The sequence below is a fragment of the Gavialis gangeticus genome, unplaced genomic scaffold, assembly GCF_001723915.1.
Source record: "Gavialis gangeticus isolate Ggan-Ray unplaced genomic scaffold, GavGan_comp1, whole genome shotgun sequence".
Classification (NCBI taxonomy): Eukaryota; Metazoa; Chordata; order Crocodylia; family Gavialidae; genus Gavialis; species Gavialis gangeticus.
In genome coordinates this window covers 4,369,504-4,388,520 of record NW_017729011.1, presented here as the reverse complement: position 1 = coordinate 4,388,520, position 19,017 = coordinate 4,369,504, and the positions used below count along the sequence as shown (strand labels likewise).

At 43.4% G+C, this 19,017-nt stretch overlaps 1 protein-coding gene across 4 annotated transcripts in view; it reads right to left on the bottom strand.

Annotated features, from left to right (window-relative positions):
• Positions 1–6,509: 6,509 nt before the first annotated feature.
• NSMF (NMDA receptor synaptonuclear signaling and neuronal migration factor) overlaps positions 6,510–19,017 on the bottom strand; it is a 64,658-nt gene continuing 52,150 nt past the window's right edge. For all 4 annotated transcript variants that reach the window (XM_019510412.1, XM_019510413.1, XM_019510414.1 and 1 more), the window contains 6 exons: positions 18,365–18,398; positions 17,783–17,853; positions 15,147–15,226; positions 12,967–13,069; positions 12,528–12,603; positions 6,510–9,653 (listed from right to left, as the gene is read on the bottom strand). In XM_019510412.1, the coding sequence (XP_019365957.1) occupies positions 9,556–9,653; positions 12,528–12,603; positions 12,967–13,069; positions 15,147–15,226; positions 17,783–17,853; positions 18,365–18,398 (462 nt within the window). In that variant the 3' untranslated portion in view covers positions 6,510–9,555. The remainder of the gene's footprint in view (positions 9,654–12,527; positions 12,604–12,966; positions 13,070–15,146; positions 15,227–17,782; positions 17,854–18,364; positions 18,399–19,017) is intronic.

Here is a 19,017-nt window from a genome sequence, read left to right as displayed (position 1 = left end):
TCCTTGTGATGTATGAGGCTCAAAATCAGAGACCACATTTTTGGAAATTTGTGAATAAAGCGTTTGAAAGTCTCTTCACAGGCCCAGTCCATCATCACTTTTAAGATGAAAGTGGGATGGGGCAATGACTGAGCAATCTCCATACAAATAATGTTCAGAGTAGGTCCTAAGGAGTTATACAATGACCGGGAACGTAACCTCAACCTCGTAACATTGAGTGGAGTGCAAGATGGGATGAATCTCTGCACAGGCCCTGTTTCTAAAGCACCCAGTGTCATGGAGAAGTTATTAGGCAGGATGGACCTTTGCTCTGACCCATGATGGCAGGTCTTATGACCACACAAATACAAAGTTTTCCTTCAAAGGTTTGATTTTAAAAAAACAGAGTGCCCTCAAGCCCCACTGAAATCAATGGGAATGAAGGGAAGTCAGCAAGATACAGAATGTATTTGGCTTGTCATGTAAATGGTTAAATACCCTTTAACATTTCTCACTTTAAGTATAGCTGACAATTGTATTGATTCTTTTTCCTCCTTCCCAATTGCATAATTTGCCTAGCTACACCATATAACTATTGGTTTCAAACTATAAAGAGATGTGAGGCTTGTCTACACTGCCTCCATGCCATGCACAGGATTTCTCCCAAGAAGAACTCTTGCTCTAAGATAGCTGCACTGCCTCCTTTCTAGAGGCTGGCATGGGACTGGCCAGACTGAGTGGAGGTGTTCCTGGGCAGGGCATCAGAGTGGCGCAAACATACCTGTGAACAGGAAGACTATGTTATATGGATCTGTTTTCAAAGTCTTCATGATTCAGTGTTTTTTCCCCCCATTCACTGCTTATTTGGGGTTATTGTTCCTTTAAAAGAAAAGCAACGCCGGCAGCCAGGCCTTCACAAGCTGCTCTATAGTAATTAACCAGTACATGCTGCCGAGGGAAATCATTGGTGACCAAAATCAGGGTCTCAGCTGCCAAGTGTAACAAATGAAATTATTATTTCTGAAAAGAAAAAACAAAACCCTTTACATTATTGTTTTACAATAGGGTTCTTCTTTACCTCCCAACTGTATACAGGTAGCACAAGAGATCCGCTCAATTTCAGGAACTGCATTTGTTTAAAAAAAAACCAATCAGCAAAGGAAACATAAAACATTGTTTTTTGCATCAGTCTGACTCCTGTTGGCTTGATGCAGGACTCTGGGCAGCTAAGTCTCTTAGGTGGCTTTAAAAATCCAACTTTTAATTTTTCAGCAATATAACGTATACATTTACAAGGCAATAATATTCTGTGTATACAACATCCAATTCTTCCTTCACATCAAAGGATTTTAATCTACTCTATCAAATTGGGATATTTTTAGTGTCCCATATTTAGGGACAGTGTTATTTGGCTGTGCCCTTTTGAACCTCTGCTCTGTAAGCAGAACATTTTCACGGGGTCTGTACCTCTATGTCTGGATTTTAGTTTCAAAACTCCAGCCTCTGACCTCTTATCAAGTCCTTTATGAATTCCAGCTACATCCATGCTTTTTCTCCCTGAGCCAGAGCCCAGAGCAACTCCAGAAGTCCACTCTATTCAAAGCCAATTGCTGAGACCTGTCAGCATAACACCACTTAAGTCTCTCCCCACCAGGCAGGCGAGGGCTCCACAAGTCAGATGCCACAGATTGATTTGCACAGCCATAGGCAAAACGTTACATTTACACATGGGGGGTGGGGACGTGCCAGCAGGTTATTGCTATATATAATACAGGACGAATCCACCAGTCTCATAAAGGGCTGTCTGGTTGTACAGAATGACAATACTCTTCACTGGCTGGCTGAGGTCTTCATAAAAAAAACTGCTTTACTAAGGGATTGACTCAACTGTTTCCAACACTGACAACATGTAGGGGGTGCACGAGCATCCCCTGAGCTTGGTGGTGCACCCCCTGCAAAAAGGTGCCACTGACACTGCTGGCAGCGCCTGCAGGCGGTCGGGGCTTGCCACCCCCCAGCCCCCTCACTGCTGCCACCAGGAAGCACCATGAGTTACAACAATCCCCCGACCCAACAGACATTTTGTGTTGGGTCCGGGGGGGTTGGGAGATCGAGCTCCAGTTTGGAGCAGCTGCATGTCTGCAGCCTCTCTCCTCACCCTCCAGCTGTGGTGCTGTCTTCAGGATGGGAGAGGGGAAGGGAGGGGAGGGAGTTCATCCTGGGGTTTGCTCAGCTTGCTCTGGAGGTGGGAGGGGGGGGCAGGTGGATTGAAGCCCCCCCCCAAATCACCACCTCAGGTTCATTGGTTGCATGACTGGGCACTTTGAAAGCACTCTAAAGCCATGCACTTCTGTCAGGGCACAGCTGTAGAGCACTTTCAGGGGGCGATCACACAACAAAATGTCACTTCTGTCACTGCCCAGACTCCCTGTTCAGTGAGGTTTGGATTGAGCTCTAAATCTTGATGGGGCCAGTCAAATGCCAGGTAAAGACAACAGCTCCTTCTACCACAGGAATCATATGGAAGAAAGGCTGGAGTGCCGAAGAACTAGCTAAATGTACCATTATATCACTACTTTGGTAAGAAAAGAGAAACATAAACATTATTTTACCAGTATCTTTTCTTGTCCATGTCAATTTGTAATATATTCTAAACAAAACACATTAATTGACCAACCATTATCTGTTATTATCTGGCATTTACTGAATATTTAAGGGAAAATGTGATTTAATTTCCATTCAGACTGATTCATTATATTTCATGTCTGCTATTTTCACACCTGCCTCTCCTCTAATTTCACTGTCACACAAGATTTGGGATATCTGGGTAAGAATTTATTTCTGAAGCAAAACTACCAATTGTGTCTAGCACAACTGCAAATGCCTACATCCCCAGTGAGAGACTGAGCTCCAACTTTTATGGCCAAGGCCAAATGACTGAACTGCACTGACTTCACACCTGATTTCATGGGCTTAAGCAATATCAAGACCAGGCCTGTTTTCTGACACCTTAAAATTATGCATTGAACTCCAAGACACAGACAAAAAAAACTAACAGTCATACTGGTTACTTCAAATGCAATGATTCCTGTTTGTTTCTGGCTTGCACTTCGTCAAGAAGAAAGGGCAACACCATGAAATAAGTAAAAAGGACACGTACCCTGTGTATTTTACTGAGACAACAGCTTTCTCAAGCAGATAGCCAGTCAGTTCTGGCAACACTACAGTATACGCTGCTGGCTCTTAACTAATGTCGCTGCAGAACCCTGAGCCCTTGATGACTCAGCTCAAAAATTTACCTGCAAAACTGGCTTCTCACATCAGCACTCAGGACAGAACCTCTGGAGAAAACTTCATGCATGCAATGAGGTGTTTCACATTGTCTAACCCCCGCTATACCAGGCTATAGGGTGATGCATTTGATACTTGGCATCAATATTCCTAGAGTCCACTGGTTACTTTAAGAGGTGTCGCAGGGGTGAAATGAATAGACCTCCTGTGCAGTCATACACCCAGTGTTAACTCATCTGAGAACCAATGTACATTTAATTTCAGTTATTCTTGACTCTTATGATATTGGTTTAATTGAGAGTTTAATTGATTTAACTGATTCAGAACAGACCTCCAAACTACCAAGGCAAACTGTGCACCATTAAAACTCATCTGAAATCCAATGGGATATCATCATTGTAATGCAGAAGAGGATTTGGCTCACCAACCTCAACATAAAAAAGCAAATAGGTTTGTAATTCTAAATTGAAAGTGATTTCCCTAACATCTCAGATGAACAAGTTGGGCAACTCAGCAACTCACTCCAATCATCAACATTTACCATTATGATACCCAAGAAGGAATTACTATGCCATAGCAAAACACCTCGTATTGGCCCAGGTATATGCCTGAGATGGTTTAAGACAAGGGTGGCCAACCTGTAACGTGTGCCATAAGTGGCATGGGCAACCTGTGTGGGCACGCAGAAGATTGAGGAAAGGCCAGGCAGCATGGCAGATAGGGCAAGAAGCAAGTGCAGAGCAGCAGATTGGGTGAAGAGCACAGAACAGACAGCAGAAAGCAGAGCAGCAGATCAGGCAGGGGAAAGGGATCATACTGACACTCAAGGGAGGTACAAGGCTAATTTGTGGCACACCTGCCAAAACAGTTGGCCCCAGAATGATTTAAGAGTAGCCCATCCTGTATCTGTGTAGGTGGTTGGAAGAAGTGATGACTGAGGTCCCTTCTAACTATGACCAACAAATAGTTATTATACAGAAATGTTCAGGCAAAGTAGGCCTGCCTTGTTGGGGTGTTGTGCATTCAGAGTTAAGCTGAGTAAAATAAGTGAGCTTGTGGATGCGTTTCCTGGCTTGTTTTCTCCTGAGAGTCATTAACATACTGGGACTGGACTAGTACATTAGAGATGACTAGGAGGTGACAAGAGGGGCCTTGTGTTCTACTACATGAAGCAGAGCAAACGGGAGTAAATAGGGACCATACTCATGAGAAAAAAGTGAGACTGTACAAAGAGACAATGTAAAAACACATACCTATGTATTGTACACATTTCTTCCAAGAACCATAATAGCAACTGAAACACACAGGCCTAAGTTAAAATAAGCCCCAAGCAAAGAGCAGGGGAGGGAAGATCCAGACCAAGCACAGCCTGGCCCATTCATTCATTCCTGGAGTCCTATCCAGGGCAGCAGCAAGAGTTGGAGCTGGGGCTGAGCCTTCGATAGACTACATGGGATTAGGCTCGAGCAGCTCCTGAGGTACTTGGTGGGGCAGGACTAGGTGGGATGTCACATTTGTGCTCAGTGGAATCCTCCAGATGGAGGCAGGCTGGTTGGTTGCTGGCTGGATACTTGGCTTTCCCACCCAGAAGTTTCACTACAGGTGGGTTTTACGGTAATGACCCAGAGAGGACTACCTCATAAGTGGAAACCATCTGCAAGAGGTGCTGATAGCTGCAGGGTGAGGAGTGGGGGCTGTGGATTTCTCTGGGAAGCCATAGCTTCTTTTCCTCCTTGGAGCAGTTATTTCAAGGCTCCTTCTTATTTCTCCACCAATGGGGAAGCAGAAGCTTCTGTTTTCCTCTCCCAACTGGCCATTGCACATAAGGGAGAGGAGGAGGAGGATGTGAAAATCCCCTTGGAAGGCAGCTCTTAACACCTAATAGCATGAGATAACTTCTGCATCCCAAAGGGATTAGCATCTCTGAAACCCTTTGCCATGGAAAAATGTTTCTCTATACACTGCACCTATTCTGAGTTTACTGTTGACTTTTCCAACAACTACACTAACCTAGTGCATTCCCACAGTGCCAGAGTAAACAAGGTGCTAACACATTATCACGGTTTTATCTAGCCCTGATCAGAGCAGGTCTGGACAGAACAGGAGTTCAGATGCCAATGGTTGGTCTACATTAGCACTTCCTTTGGTGGAGGTGAGTTGCGTATAGCATCAGGGCAGAATGCTCAGTGTGGACAAGACACGTGAAGAGTTAAAGACAACTGAAATATGGTGCAGCAGTTAGGGACTTGAGCTCAATTCCACTACAAACAGTGTCAGTGTAATTAATGCTTATTAGAAGTGGGTTCCACCAAGAATATTCAAATAACAATTATAAAACTATATACATGTACAGTTAAAAAGGGGACTCATTTTTAAACAGTTTTCATGGCTTAAAACAGACTGATATTTTAAAAAGCCTATTGTTTTAAATCGAAAGGAACATTTGGTAAGTGGAATGACACCCTTTTGATGGTGCACTCATCAAATCAATGAAAGCATACCCATAGCGTCTTATCAGCCCTGACTAGACAATATGCACCCTGGGGCAGGACACATCTGCTCCGGACCTTTGCATTTCTTAGGCCACTCTAACCCTCAGTGGGCACGTCTACATGAGACCTTTATTGCAGAGTTGCATAATTAACTCCACAGTAAAATGTCACCATCTGCACATGCAATGTTATTAGGACAGAGTAAACTAATTAACTCTGCAGTAGGATAGCACTGTCAAACACAAGTACTGTCCTATGGCGGAGTTATTTACTTTGCTGCAACGCACATATAGATGCTGATGGGGCTGGCTGGGGCAAGAGGGTACTTCAGTGTGGAGGCTGTCTGCTGGCTAGCCCTGCACTAAAGCACCCTCATGCCCTAGCCAACCCCTGCCAGCATGTTGAGCCAGGTCAGAGCAGCCCCAGGCTGGCAGGCTGACCCCAAGACCACCTACCAGCCAGGGGCTCAACATGCTGCAGTCCTGGGCATGTATTCGAATGGCATGCCTGGGAGCAATACACTCTGGTGCAAAATGTGCCAGAGTTTATTCAACTGCCTTAATAGCACGTGTAGACGTGTCCAGTAAGTAGCTGAGATGGATCTAACAGTTCACAGAATGAGAACTGGCCTTCTGCAGCATGCCAATTTCCCTCTGAGTATTGACGAATGAATATACACTCCAGGGAGTGCAGCTCTTGATGCGTTGGTCCAATGGAAAGTATCCCCTTATCTACTTTTTTTTTTTTAATCTAAGTCCTAAATAGCTACAAACATTTTCTGCATCCTATACATTGCTGGTTCCTTCCTGTCCCACCAGCCACTCAGAAGGATCAACCAGTTAAAGGTGAAAGAAGAAACAATTTCTTCTTTCAACATTGTTAAATTCAAAAGTGTTATTAGTACAAGGGATTTTAAAAGTTTGAAAGACAGTAGATATAAAATCCCCAGCCTCTCCTCCCAATTAGAGCCTTTAGAACAGTTCATCCTTTTTGTTGAATGATCACGACAAAGAAAATAATCTGTTCATGGCATAATATCACAAAGGTGTGTGGGATATATGTCTTTGGAAAAGAGAGAAACGCATTCAATATTTCTCAGTATACTATGCTATAGTCAATTGGACCAGTAAAACAGTCTGTAACATTCATTCAAACATACATCTCCATAAAGGATAAATTATGCAACTGTACAATCTATCTTTCTACGGCAACCTTAGTTCTACAAGTGCTCAATCATTATAGATATACAATAGTGACATAGATAAATAACCATAGTGTGTATATATAAATGGGTCCTTTCAGAGCTATATAGGTTTTTCAATAGTTCCCACAATGCTACATTCATGCTACCAGGTTCACTGAAGTGGGGTTTTACTTTGAACAAGAGAGGGAGGGAGCATTTTCTCATTCTTCATTTAACGATGTAAGCAACAGCCCAAACCATCCAAGCAAACTAGGAAGTGAGAGGGTCACGGAGGGATGCAATTTTGTATCAAAGTTTTAATCCTGTCACTGTCCTTTCACTAACATAATTAACACATCCTCTTTGCTATGATAGCACATACAACACCTAACTGCCAGTAGTGCAGCTAAGACGAGTTAGCATGCCAAATATTAGTTCACTAATATATATCTTTAAAAAAAACCCAAAAAACCCACACTGGCATGTTCTTCCAAAAGCACCGGGATAGTGCCAAACATCCTCTTTGATGAAGTCTGAAAACCTGTAACATGGTCAACCAGAACAGGAGTCAGCCCCTCAGTGAACAGCAGCTTACAAACCACCCTGAGGTCAGCCTGGCACCAACTGGCAAAGAGGTCAATTTTTTTGAGAGCTGCTCATAAAGGGTCTACAGAATTTTCAAGAGGAGATCTTTGAGCTATTTGGTTTGGCATGTTAATTTTCAGTGATTGCAAAATATCCCCACCCCCCACCAGTTACTTACCTACTATACGTATATTATTTCTTAAAGGTTTGCTATAAAAATGTCATTAATGTACATGGTTCAGCAGTTTTAGCCAGAGGCCTGCTCCCCAATGTTACAATAACACACGGGGAAGGGAAAGGAAAAGGGATATTCTACAGATCAGAACAAACGTTCTTTCTTAACTATTCAAAGGAAGGTTTGTACATGTATTTTTTTTCTTCACTGCACAACCAACTAGTTTTAGACACTAATAAATCAGGAGACCAAGGTAACTCTACCTGGTTATTCTCCAGCATATTTTACTTCTCTGAGAAACAAATTGTGTAATCTCCCAAAATAGCCAGGGTGACCTGTGGAGACTACAAGAATATTTGTCCCTTATACACACAGGAGACTAGAAGACTAAAAAAGAAAAAGTAAATATATTCCAAAATATATACTCAAAGATAGTAAGCACAAATCTGGATTTTAAAAGCATAGCTGCTCACAAATAAGAGCTATGTAATCCATTTGTCCCAGACATGAAGGATTTGGACGGGAGAGCTGAGATCTACAAGTGGGTTGATGTATCGCTAGAAAAAAATGGAGTTTACAAGTCAGCAACTGGCAACTACATGAATGGGGAGAGAACCAAAATTGTGCTACTAACCAATGCTACAAACTTCAAGAAGCATTTCATTCAATTCTTTCAAATGCCTTTGCATATAAATCTCTTTTGAGGATTTCTCATATTCAGATAATCCTCTGCTCCACATTGCTATCTGGAAGAAGACTTCATCTATCAAAAGGCAGCAGTAGACTGAAATGACAAATCCTTAACATGGCTATTGGCTTCTCATTCGTGATCAAATCTGAATGAAACGGACCAAGATTCCCCTCAGTCACACACTGTATTTCTAACTTAAAAATTCAGCAAAACTAAAATCAGCTAGTTTTGTAAGCAGCAAAGACAAAGTAACAAAGTTGTGTCTAACTGGAGGAGAAATATACATTTGTGAGAACACATACAATTAGTGCAACACAGCTACTCTGAAATTAAAGAGAAAAAACAAACAGGATTGATCAATGTAGCAGACATGCAGAGTCTGCTAAGTTATGTTAAAACCATGTTGCTGGTGATTAAATATGTCTACAGAAGATATATTACTATTTTGAATATATTTTCAAGCAGACCAAAAATACCTCATCTATTGGTTACTGATGTGTTATTTTTTAACTATTTAAATATTGGAGGGGTTCTCCCCCCTCTATTTTATAAAAATTGCACTTATTTTCTATTAATCCCAAAAAAAGTTAAACTTCAATTCTGTTTCAGTATATATTCACATTAAGTTTCTGAACCTTCTTGATCAAAGCTTGCAGGAGTAAGCATGGCATTCCTTGCCTTCAGAGTTCCTTGGCACAGCAAACGGAGCCACTGGGAAGCTCCCACTCTTCTAGCTCTGTGCTTAAGTCACTGCTTTTCTGTAGTGCAAGGATTATTTATTTTTATTTTTATTTTAAGAAAACCTGAGCTCTAAATGTCTTTAAAAGGACCTGGAATCGATTCTGGCCCAACATGACCCAAAACAGCTCAGTCCTGCAAGGAACTCCATCATGTCCCCTTTTCACACAGCTCTTTCTGAGAGACTATGGCTCTGGCCTGAGGTGTATGAGGTGTCAAACCATCCTCTTCGAGTCTCAGTCTTTGTCGGACAGACTTTCCTCCTGGTAAATTTCTGGCTGCTCCTCCTTCTATCCCTTCAGCACCACTGCCTCCTGCAGGGATTCCAAGGGCTCCTCCTACCAATAAAAAAGTCTCTCTGCAGCAAGCATGACTTCTCAAATACTGATGATCAACCTCCTCTTGTAAAGTCTTCTCCAGCTCATAAAATGTCATCATAATCCAACAGTTTGGAGTGCTGGCGGGTCTTCCAGAGGCGGTAAAGGCGGAAGTCAAAGTAAGTCTCAATCATTTGCTTACCTAGGAGAAGAATGAAGACAAAGGGCAGAGGTTACCACAGCCGTGCAATGGGCAGAGCAAAGACCAAACAGACTGTAGCAGCCGACAAAATCAATCCCAACCATTTCATGTAAACACCTCCTCCTCATCCTCCTGGAAGAGTTCATCTGCATGTTTCCCAGAAGGACACTGCTAACAGTTATCGTTTGTCCAGGATGTCCCTCACCCTGTCTGAAAATGCCCAGGAAGGTAATGATCCGATTATTTATCCTCAAAACTGGAGCTGCCTCAAAGAGCTGCAATAAGGGCTTCTCTTCCTACAAGTGCTTGCCTTTGTGCCTCCTCTGTCTCTGTGTCCCAGTCAGTTCTTGGGCTCTCTACACAGACTGCCAGCCAAGGTGACCATTAGTGGCTGATGAGCAGGGAACCTGGTTTTCTCCGATTTAAAAAAATCCCTAATTTTCAGTTTAAAAAGGTAACTCCAAATCCGCATTTTTCCGTGATTAAAATGAAATGTCACTAATACAGACAGACAGACAGACAGACAGACAGACAGACAGACAGACAGTGGTGTTTCATTTTACTCATGGAAAAATGCAGATTTGGGTTTACTTTTTTTACACCGAAAATTAGGGATTTTTTTTAAAACAGAGAAAACCAGGTTCCCTGCTGATGAGGGCACAGCATACAACTCACTGTAGCTCTACAACCCAATCTGCGAGAGATCCCATATCTGGGTCTTACCATAAACCCAACAAGAATTTGAGAACCAAAACCAGGTAAGGGGAGGAAGGGGAATCTGGGGGCTGGTAACACAGACCCTTCTCCTCACCTGAAAAGCACTGTAAAATGGATTTTCTTCAGGCTTATGTTAGGTCTAGTTTCCCTAGGTTACAGGGAATTTGTAAGGCAAAAGGCTATGCTAACTGACCACATCTGTTTTCCATAGCAAAGAGTTTGATTTGGCTTTTTGTGTGAACGGCTTTTGTATCTCTGACTAAACTACTTCACTGGACAGCAGCTTCACAGAAACCCTCACAGGGGCTAAGGCCAGGGCTGGCCAATGCAGATGCGCAAAAGCAAAAAAATCCAACAAATCACAGAATAAACAATCCTAGACTATAAAAGGCAGAAGGCAGGGAAGGGATTTTCTCTTTCAAAGCTGATTAAGATCAGTTTGAGATGACTCTGTGATGGGTAGCAAGGGATTAGCGTCGTTACATTGTTCGTGTATTCCAGATTTATCATGATGGGGAAATGATAATACAGCCTCCACCCCCATTTCCCCATGGAGCCAAGCATCAGTCTGCTAGACACCACTCACATAACGTATTCTTCACAGAACTCGCAGTCGTTCCTGCCAGGCTGTGAAAATTGACATTTAACAACTTGCCTGCATGAATAGCTGCTTCGCCTGCACAGTTGCGTGGCTTCACTATGGATCCTGGGCACGCACTTTGAAGTTTGATGGCCCACCCTACGCAGGAGGCACATAGTGCTTCCTACAAAATGCTACATACAGCCCCTCCCTGCAAGGGTGTTCCATTAAAATCAGTGGGAGTAAAAGATGTCCTCAAAAATGGTCAGGGGGAAGTAAGCACTTTGCTGAGTCAGCCTTATTGCTAGGGATCTACCCACACTGAAGAGGCAGGCAGCCAATTTCTTGGACAGATCGTGAGGCCGTTTGCACGGGCTTATCAGGGTGAGGCCCCTCCCATGCCTCTGATTGACTGAGGGGTCCCAGTGGCCCTGCCCCTTTCTGCTGATTGGTTGAGAGTACTGTTGGTCATACAGTGCCACCCCTCACTGCTGACTGGCCGAGAGGGCTGTCTGTCATGTGCCCCTGGGGAGACAGCATTTTATTTTTAGTAAGCATTTTTTTCTGGATTTCATGGACATTGCCCAATTTCATAGGCAATATCTGATCTTGCGATTTCTGTGAAATCTGTGACACTGCAAATTGAGTAGGTCCCTACTTATTGCCCTTAATGCTCCTTGAGGGTGACGCTGAGAACCTTCAAGGCCGAGATGCTCTAATTAACTATGCAGGCTTCCTTTACTAGAAGCTGGGCCTGAGTCATTTTATGGGTTCAGCCTCTGTGCCCAGTCTATTCCATGTCTCTACCGGGGCTATATGAAAAGGACTATGGGAACTAGACTTGAGTCCCAAAGCTGCCTGGTCCAGCAGTTAAATGCGTAGAGTGTGTCTAGAGTAACACTGCACAAGGTCATCCCAGGAGAACAAAAATTCCAAATGGAGCAGACAGATCAAAATCACAACACATGTCACATATGAGGGAAAGGGAAAGCACCCATAGCTTCTAAACTCTCTCAAAATACAGGAAAAAGCATCTATACAAAGATGAGTTATCTTCAAGTCCTTGGTTGACAAAGGAAGCCAGTATGGCATTAGTGCTGGCTTCAGTATCCTGTGGAGGATAAATGACCACAAACATCCTTAAGGACCACATTCCACTCCCAGCTTCACATGAATTTCTCTCCTATTGACTCCAGCATGCTCCAGTAACATAACGCATCTCCTAAACTATAACCACAGCAGGGTCAGTATTAGTTATGGAATATTTTTGTTAATCTGCCATTGGCATTAGCTCTGGAGAAGGCTAGCTAGCTGCAAACGTAACAACAGATATAATTGAAAGGAAAACATAGCAAGGATGGGAGAAGAATAAGAGAGATAAAACCAACAGACAAACAAACAATGAGGTTATTAAAACCAAAAGAAAGACCAAATGACTTCTTTTTTGTGGTGGGGCATAAACAATTTCACTGGTGCTTTGGGAAGATGATCCTTTCACGAGGCAGTTATGCTTAAGGAACACATACACACACTTACCCACACACTCACCCACTAGCGTTTATGGCAAAAGAAATTACCTTGAGCTGAGAGTTCAAGTGGAGACTCAAAGGCAACCCTATAAGGATTCATTAGATTTTTCAGATTCTGAAATAGCTGAAATGAAAAAAGATATTAAAAGTTTGGAGCTAAACCCAAAGAGATGCTTAAAGTTAAATGACTTGCTAGGAGGGCAAAAGAAAGCATGAGAAGAGAGAACCAAGACCCTTTAAAACAGCAAGACTCTGCCCTTTACTTTAGCCTGCATTGGACCTCAGGAGCTGTGCACATACTTACTGCTTTCTCTGGGATGCACAACATCTGCAGAGCAGGTAAATCCATAGGGAAGTGGGACTGTAAAGAGAGCACCCCAGCCCTTACTGTGAGAGGAGAAGGCATTCAACCAAGGTGCTGGGCTCTGTGACACTGCAGCAGATTCATCCACTGAGAGCCCCCAATGGTGCCCCAGGGAGCCCTTACCTTCTCCCCATTGGGGTTTCCCAGAACGTAGCAGCCCATGATGTGAATGAGATTTGGCTCAGGGTTGATTTTGCTCATCAGTCGGCTTAGCTTCTTCCAGAAGCTGGAAGAAATATAAGGAAACAAAATACCATATTTATTCAAATACAAGACAACCCTGATTATAAGGTGACCACCCAGTAATTAGATTCTATATGTGGAAAATTTATAAATTTGTTATAATTTTACAGGTACAGAATGTAATTATTAGTTTGCCTTGAACTGGTCCCCTTCCCACTGCTATAGCAGGGAAAATAAATCTGGGAGATCAAACAGCCTCTTTGCTTCCCCCCAACCTTTTCCCTTGGTAACCGCTTCCCCTTTTCCTTGCTGTCAGACCCTGCTCTCTCCGAGCATGTGAAAGTGAGGAGCAAATTTGAAGTCAATGACCTTGAAATTAAACATGACTGTAGCAATTTGCATGTAGCACCCACATACTTAGTTCATCCAGAACTGATGCATGTTACCCTTTTTTTCAAGCTCCTTCAAGTTTTAGCACAAGTATATATATATATACATATATATTAATATTTTATTATATATTATATATTAATATTATATTAGACATATATATTAATGTCATGTCTCAGGCCAAATTAGACAAATCACAAATCAGTTCCAAATTCTATCCACTAGTCATTCAAGTCTTTGAAGTGCTACCACTGACAAGTATCCTATTTCCCATACCCTTCAGCCTGGGGCTTCAAATATTCTCAAAGTCATGGCAGGCATCCAGTAGTTCAAAGCCAAAAGGTTCATGATTTAACACACAGTTCACTGGGCTGGGCTTCGCTGGAGTCAACAGCATTTCAAGCCATGGTGAACCACGACATGCATACAGTTGACCCCAAATCCCTATCTGGAGTATATACACATACTGAGCACTGCTGAGCTGTGGGATCACCACACAGGGTGTGGCCACACTAAACGTATGTGCCAGGCTGAGAGAGGGGGCAACAGAGAGCAATGGTAGAGCCACAGATGTGAATGACTGAACTCCGATCAGTTGAAATTTGGAACTTGACTATTGCGCTTTGCCTAACTGAATCTGAAACCAATATGTCCCTTGAAATGAAATATTAAAAACATATATTTTATAGTGATGCTCAGTTTTAGCTGCGTTTACACAGCTTTATAGTTGGTTTCCATTGCTGAACACATGGTGCGTTTGGCAGCAGTTTAATGATAGGCAATGTATTTCGTGAAATTTCCTTGTACGTGATTATAAGACAAGAGTCTTTTTTCCTCATGCTAATTAAAAAAACCCACCTTGTCTTAGAATCAAGTAAATCTGGTAAGCATTTTAATCCATCTCCTTTGCACATGATCATCTACATACACGTGTGCACAGTGCCCAGAAACTAGCCCAGCCCTAGGGAGGCCAAGGTAGGGCCAACCCTGCAAGGTACCCAAACCCCTCACCTCCTAAGCTATTTTGTAAGATTTCCCACAAGAAACCCTATATGCCTGTGCTGCCCCCTGTCCATAAGTTGGGTGTCACCTGCCTGCAGCAGAAGAGAGCCCCTGCATACACTTTAAGTCTATTGCTCTGGATCGGCTGCAGTGCAGAGCTCCCAGAGCAAAACTTGTGGAATTATTCACTTGTGGCAAGAAATGGCATCTTCCCCCAGAAAACTTCTACACCCAGAATCTCTGCCTCCATTACACAGGACAATGCAGCCATGCTCATTGTTCTTCAAGACTGATTACAAGTCTTTTTCATTTCAATTTTTGTCTGAAGTTAGTTTATTTTAATTATTGTCCCATTCATCCATTTCCTTCAATTTCCCCCCTCTCTCTCCCTCCCGACACAGATTCTGCATATCTCACGTTAGACCCACGAGTTTTAGAGAGCAAGGCTATGCAAACTTCTTTGCAAGGCTTCACCCCAGAACTTCAGATAAAGCCATAAAAAGTAACACTGACTGGTTCCTTGACAACCTCATTGTTTAGGTACAAGGCTGTTTACTGAGATTTTGGTGGTCCAAGTATAGTAATTAAGGGCCCAGACAGACACTACCAGCAGACAGGACTTAAGCTGAGCCAACACCAACTCCCTTGGTATTACCATGCAAACAGATCAGAGACAAACAGATCAGAGACACTTCAACACAAGCATGGAAAGTCATAAAGCAACTCACAGGATCATATCTTCCTCCTTCTCCACTTTGGCAAAGGTGGCAACTTTGTTTTTCAACAAGTATAAGTGGCCAGGACCCCCCTGCAAGGATAAAGGTAGACATAGCAAACTACCCTGATCCCAGAAAATTGAACAAGCCGTGTGTGCGTGTGCGCGTGTGCATGTGTGCATCTCACTCTCATATCTAGAGTTCTATACAACGGTTTTGAGATGCCCCTTGGGAGGCCAGAGCAGATATAATGGGCTCTCCATTCTGCAGCTGATACTAAAAGTCCTGCAGCAGGTTGACCTTGCCCCAGACAAAGGAATGAACAATGGGGCTCTCCAAAGACAGGGGGAAAAGAGCCAGAATCATAGAAAATTAGGGTTGGAAGGGATCTCAGGAGGTCATCTTGTCCAACTCCCTGCTCAAAGCAGGACCATACCCAACTAGATCATACCAGCAAAAGCTTTGTCTAGTTGGGTCTTAAAAACCTCCAAGCATAAAGATTCCACCACCTCTCTAGGCAACCTCTTCCAGGGTTTTACTATCCTCCTACTGAGAAAATTCTTCCTAATATCTAACCTAAACTTCCCTTGCTGCAACTTGAGACCATTGCTCCTTGTTCTGTTATCTGCTACCACTGAGAACAGTCTAGAGCCATCTTCTTTCAAACCTCCCTTCAGGTAGTTGAAGGCTGCTATTAAATCCTCTCTCAGTCTTCTCTTCACTAGACTAAGCCCTGTTCACTCAGCATCTCCTCATAAGTCATGTCTGCCAGCCCCAGAACCGTTTTTGTTGTCCTCCACTGGACTGTCTCCAATTTGTCCACAACCTTTCTGTAGTGGGGGGCCCAGATGTGGCCTCACCAATGCTGAACAGAGGAGAATAATCACTTCCCTGGACTGGTTGGCAACACACCTACCAATGCATCCCAGTATACTGTTAGCCTTCCTTGCAACAAGGGCACGCTGCTGGCAAATGTTCAGCTTATTGTTCACTGTAACCCCTCGGTCCTTTTCTGCAGAGCTGCTGCCCAGCTAGTCAGCCCCCAGCCTGCACTGGTGCATGGGATTGTTTTATCTGAAGTATGGGGCTCTCCACTTGTCTTTGTTGAACCTCATAAAATCCCTTTTGGCCCAATCCTCCAATTTGTCTGGGTCACTCTGAATTCTAGCCCGACCCTCCCACGTATCTACTACTCCCTCCAACTCAGTGTCATCTGCAAACTTGATGAGGGTGCACTCTATACCATCTTCCAGGTCATTGATGAAGACATTGAACAAAACTGGCCTCAGGACCAACCCCTGGGGCACTCCACTTGATACCAGCTGCCAACTAGACCTTGAGTCATTGGTTACTACCCTCTAATTACTAGGAGTTGACCAGGAGTCTCTGGAAGTAACCCACTGGTTAGTAGTTTGAAAATACATTGGTCAGGACTCATGATTTGAATTACAGCTGTGTCCATATAACAAATAATAAACATTAACACCCTATATTCTCCATGCGATTTTTGCTCTGTCCTTAGTCAGAAATTATTGCTACTGATTTGAATGGCAACTTTCTCAAGTAATAGCTGAGGTAACAGCAGAGTAATTCAGGTATCTCACTGAGGAGCCAGAAGTGCAAGTTTGAGTCTTGCTCTGGATTTGTGTTCAAGGCAGCCCCCAGCTGACCCAGCCAAAATGAGTGCACGGTTAACCAGTCTGGAGAGTTAAAGGCAACTGAACATAGCGGAAAGCTAGCTGCCTCACCCTGTTGTATGCTTTATCATGCCAGCCTGAAGGGCCGCTGAGGACAGACCTTTGACCAACAGCTGAATAAAACATGAAAAAAACGCTTCAGGGTCTTATATATAATGTGCCCTTCTCTTCCATGAGCACCACCAGAGGGACTTCTCCCTGAGAGAGGGACCACGTCCCACGCACACACAGATGGAGGTGGAACAATGTCTCAACCTACACTTCGCTTTTTCCTCCCCCTCTTTCCCCAAGGCATGAAGCACCCTTGAGAAACAGCCCTTGTGCTCCGAAGCATGGGGTCTACAATCCTGCTCAGCTCTTACAAAAGCCACATGCAAAGGGGAAGGCTTCCTTATAGCTTCCCACTCCTAACTGAGTACCTGAATGGAGGCTAAGAGGAATCTCACCCTTTATCTGCCCATTTAAACTGCTTATCAACACTTCCTCTAATGCCCTCTGGACCATCTGGATCTGGCCATGCCCAGAACCACCCTACTGGGCTAGATGGACCCCTGCCTGATCCAATATTTTTCTGTTTCTATGTGAAAGCAAAATGCAGGAAGCTTTATGAAAACAATAAATAACTATCAGACTCTAAATACTTGGTCCTTTTTCTGTGAGCTTCCTCAGGAGGCCTTCTCAGAGGTCAGCTTGCAAGGGCTTTGAAAGAAGATGAAAAGCTTCCAGTGCCTAAGCTTTTGCTGCGCTAAGACAAATTTTCTCTGCTGCCGTCATAGCGAGCTAAAGACACTTGCTGGTCGATGGATGTGAAATGGGAATTGGATAGATGTGATTACTTTAATAAAACCTGCTGCAGACTGGCTTTAGAATATTGTTTTTTGTACTTAATTTGTCCCTGTAGAAAACACTGTTTTTTAACAAAGTGCCAAGGGCATCAATGCTTTCATGTACCTGACAGAAAATCAGCATCTTCCAGATCTTGCAGCCCTTCCGATAAATGTTCAGCTTCTTCTCTATTTCCTCTGTAGAAAAGTAGGAACAGTACCAGTGAGTGAGCCAAATAGAGAATGGAAAAGATACACAAGACACATTCATGAACACTCACTTGTGTCTACACACTGTGGCTCTTCTACAGAAGATATATTCACTAGCACTCATCTGCATCTATTTAGTAAGGCGCCATGACCTGAATCTGAGTGGTGCTAAGGACCCCCATTTCAGGCTGATTTTGAATCAGCCCCATGTTTTGTAGCCTTGCAAATCAGAAAGCCAGCGCAGGATTTCCAAAGCAGGAAGAGCAGAATGGAACCGCGTATAATGAGACTGAGTCATTAGAAGCACCGGGCCAGGACTCGGGAGTCTTGGGCCCTATTCCCAATTTTGTCAGTGGCCTATGAGATGGCCTCCCTGTACCTCAGCTTCTCCATCTATAAAAGAGGGATAATGATACTACACTCCTCTGTAAAGCAGTCTGAGCTCTACTGATGGAAAGTGCTATATGAAAGAGAGGGTGAAAAAGAAAACAAAGCATACCAAGAATGTCTTCAAAGGTGGCATGTTCATGATCCTAGAAATGAACAAGAAGGACATTTCAAACACATTTTAATTACTTGTCATCTCTTTTCATGCAACACTGTGCAGTGTTTCACTAAGGGGTAAGCAAATAAGCTGGAGTTCAATTAGACAAATTGGGTGGTCTCACTCAACATGACAGAAATGCCTGCCAAGCCAAGGGACCTAGGTAAAATGCCCTCAAAACCAGTTACAGTTTGTAGCATGGTGAGCCCCAGCCTCTATTTCATCAGCCACCTCATATCTCCAAGCAGACATGTAGCCAAGGCCCTATACAGCTAAATAATGTTATATACAATATAACCTCATAAAGCCGGCGTGCTCGGGACCGAGCACCTGCCAGAAATTTGAAAATTCCAGATTTTGAACCCAGAGCAGCGGCCGGTCGTGGAGCGGCAACACAGAGTGGAGGATGGCAGAGGCAGTCACCATGTGCAAGCTTCACCCTCTGCTGCGGGACCGGCCGCTGCTACTCCCTGACGTAGTGTATTTTTAAAAAGTGCCGGATTTTTGAGAAGTCTGGATTTTTTATATCTGGATTTATGAGGTTATGCTGTATTATTAACATCCTTTAACAAAAAAAAGGAGGACTGGGGCCAGGTTACAATAAGACC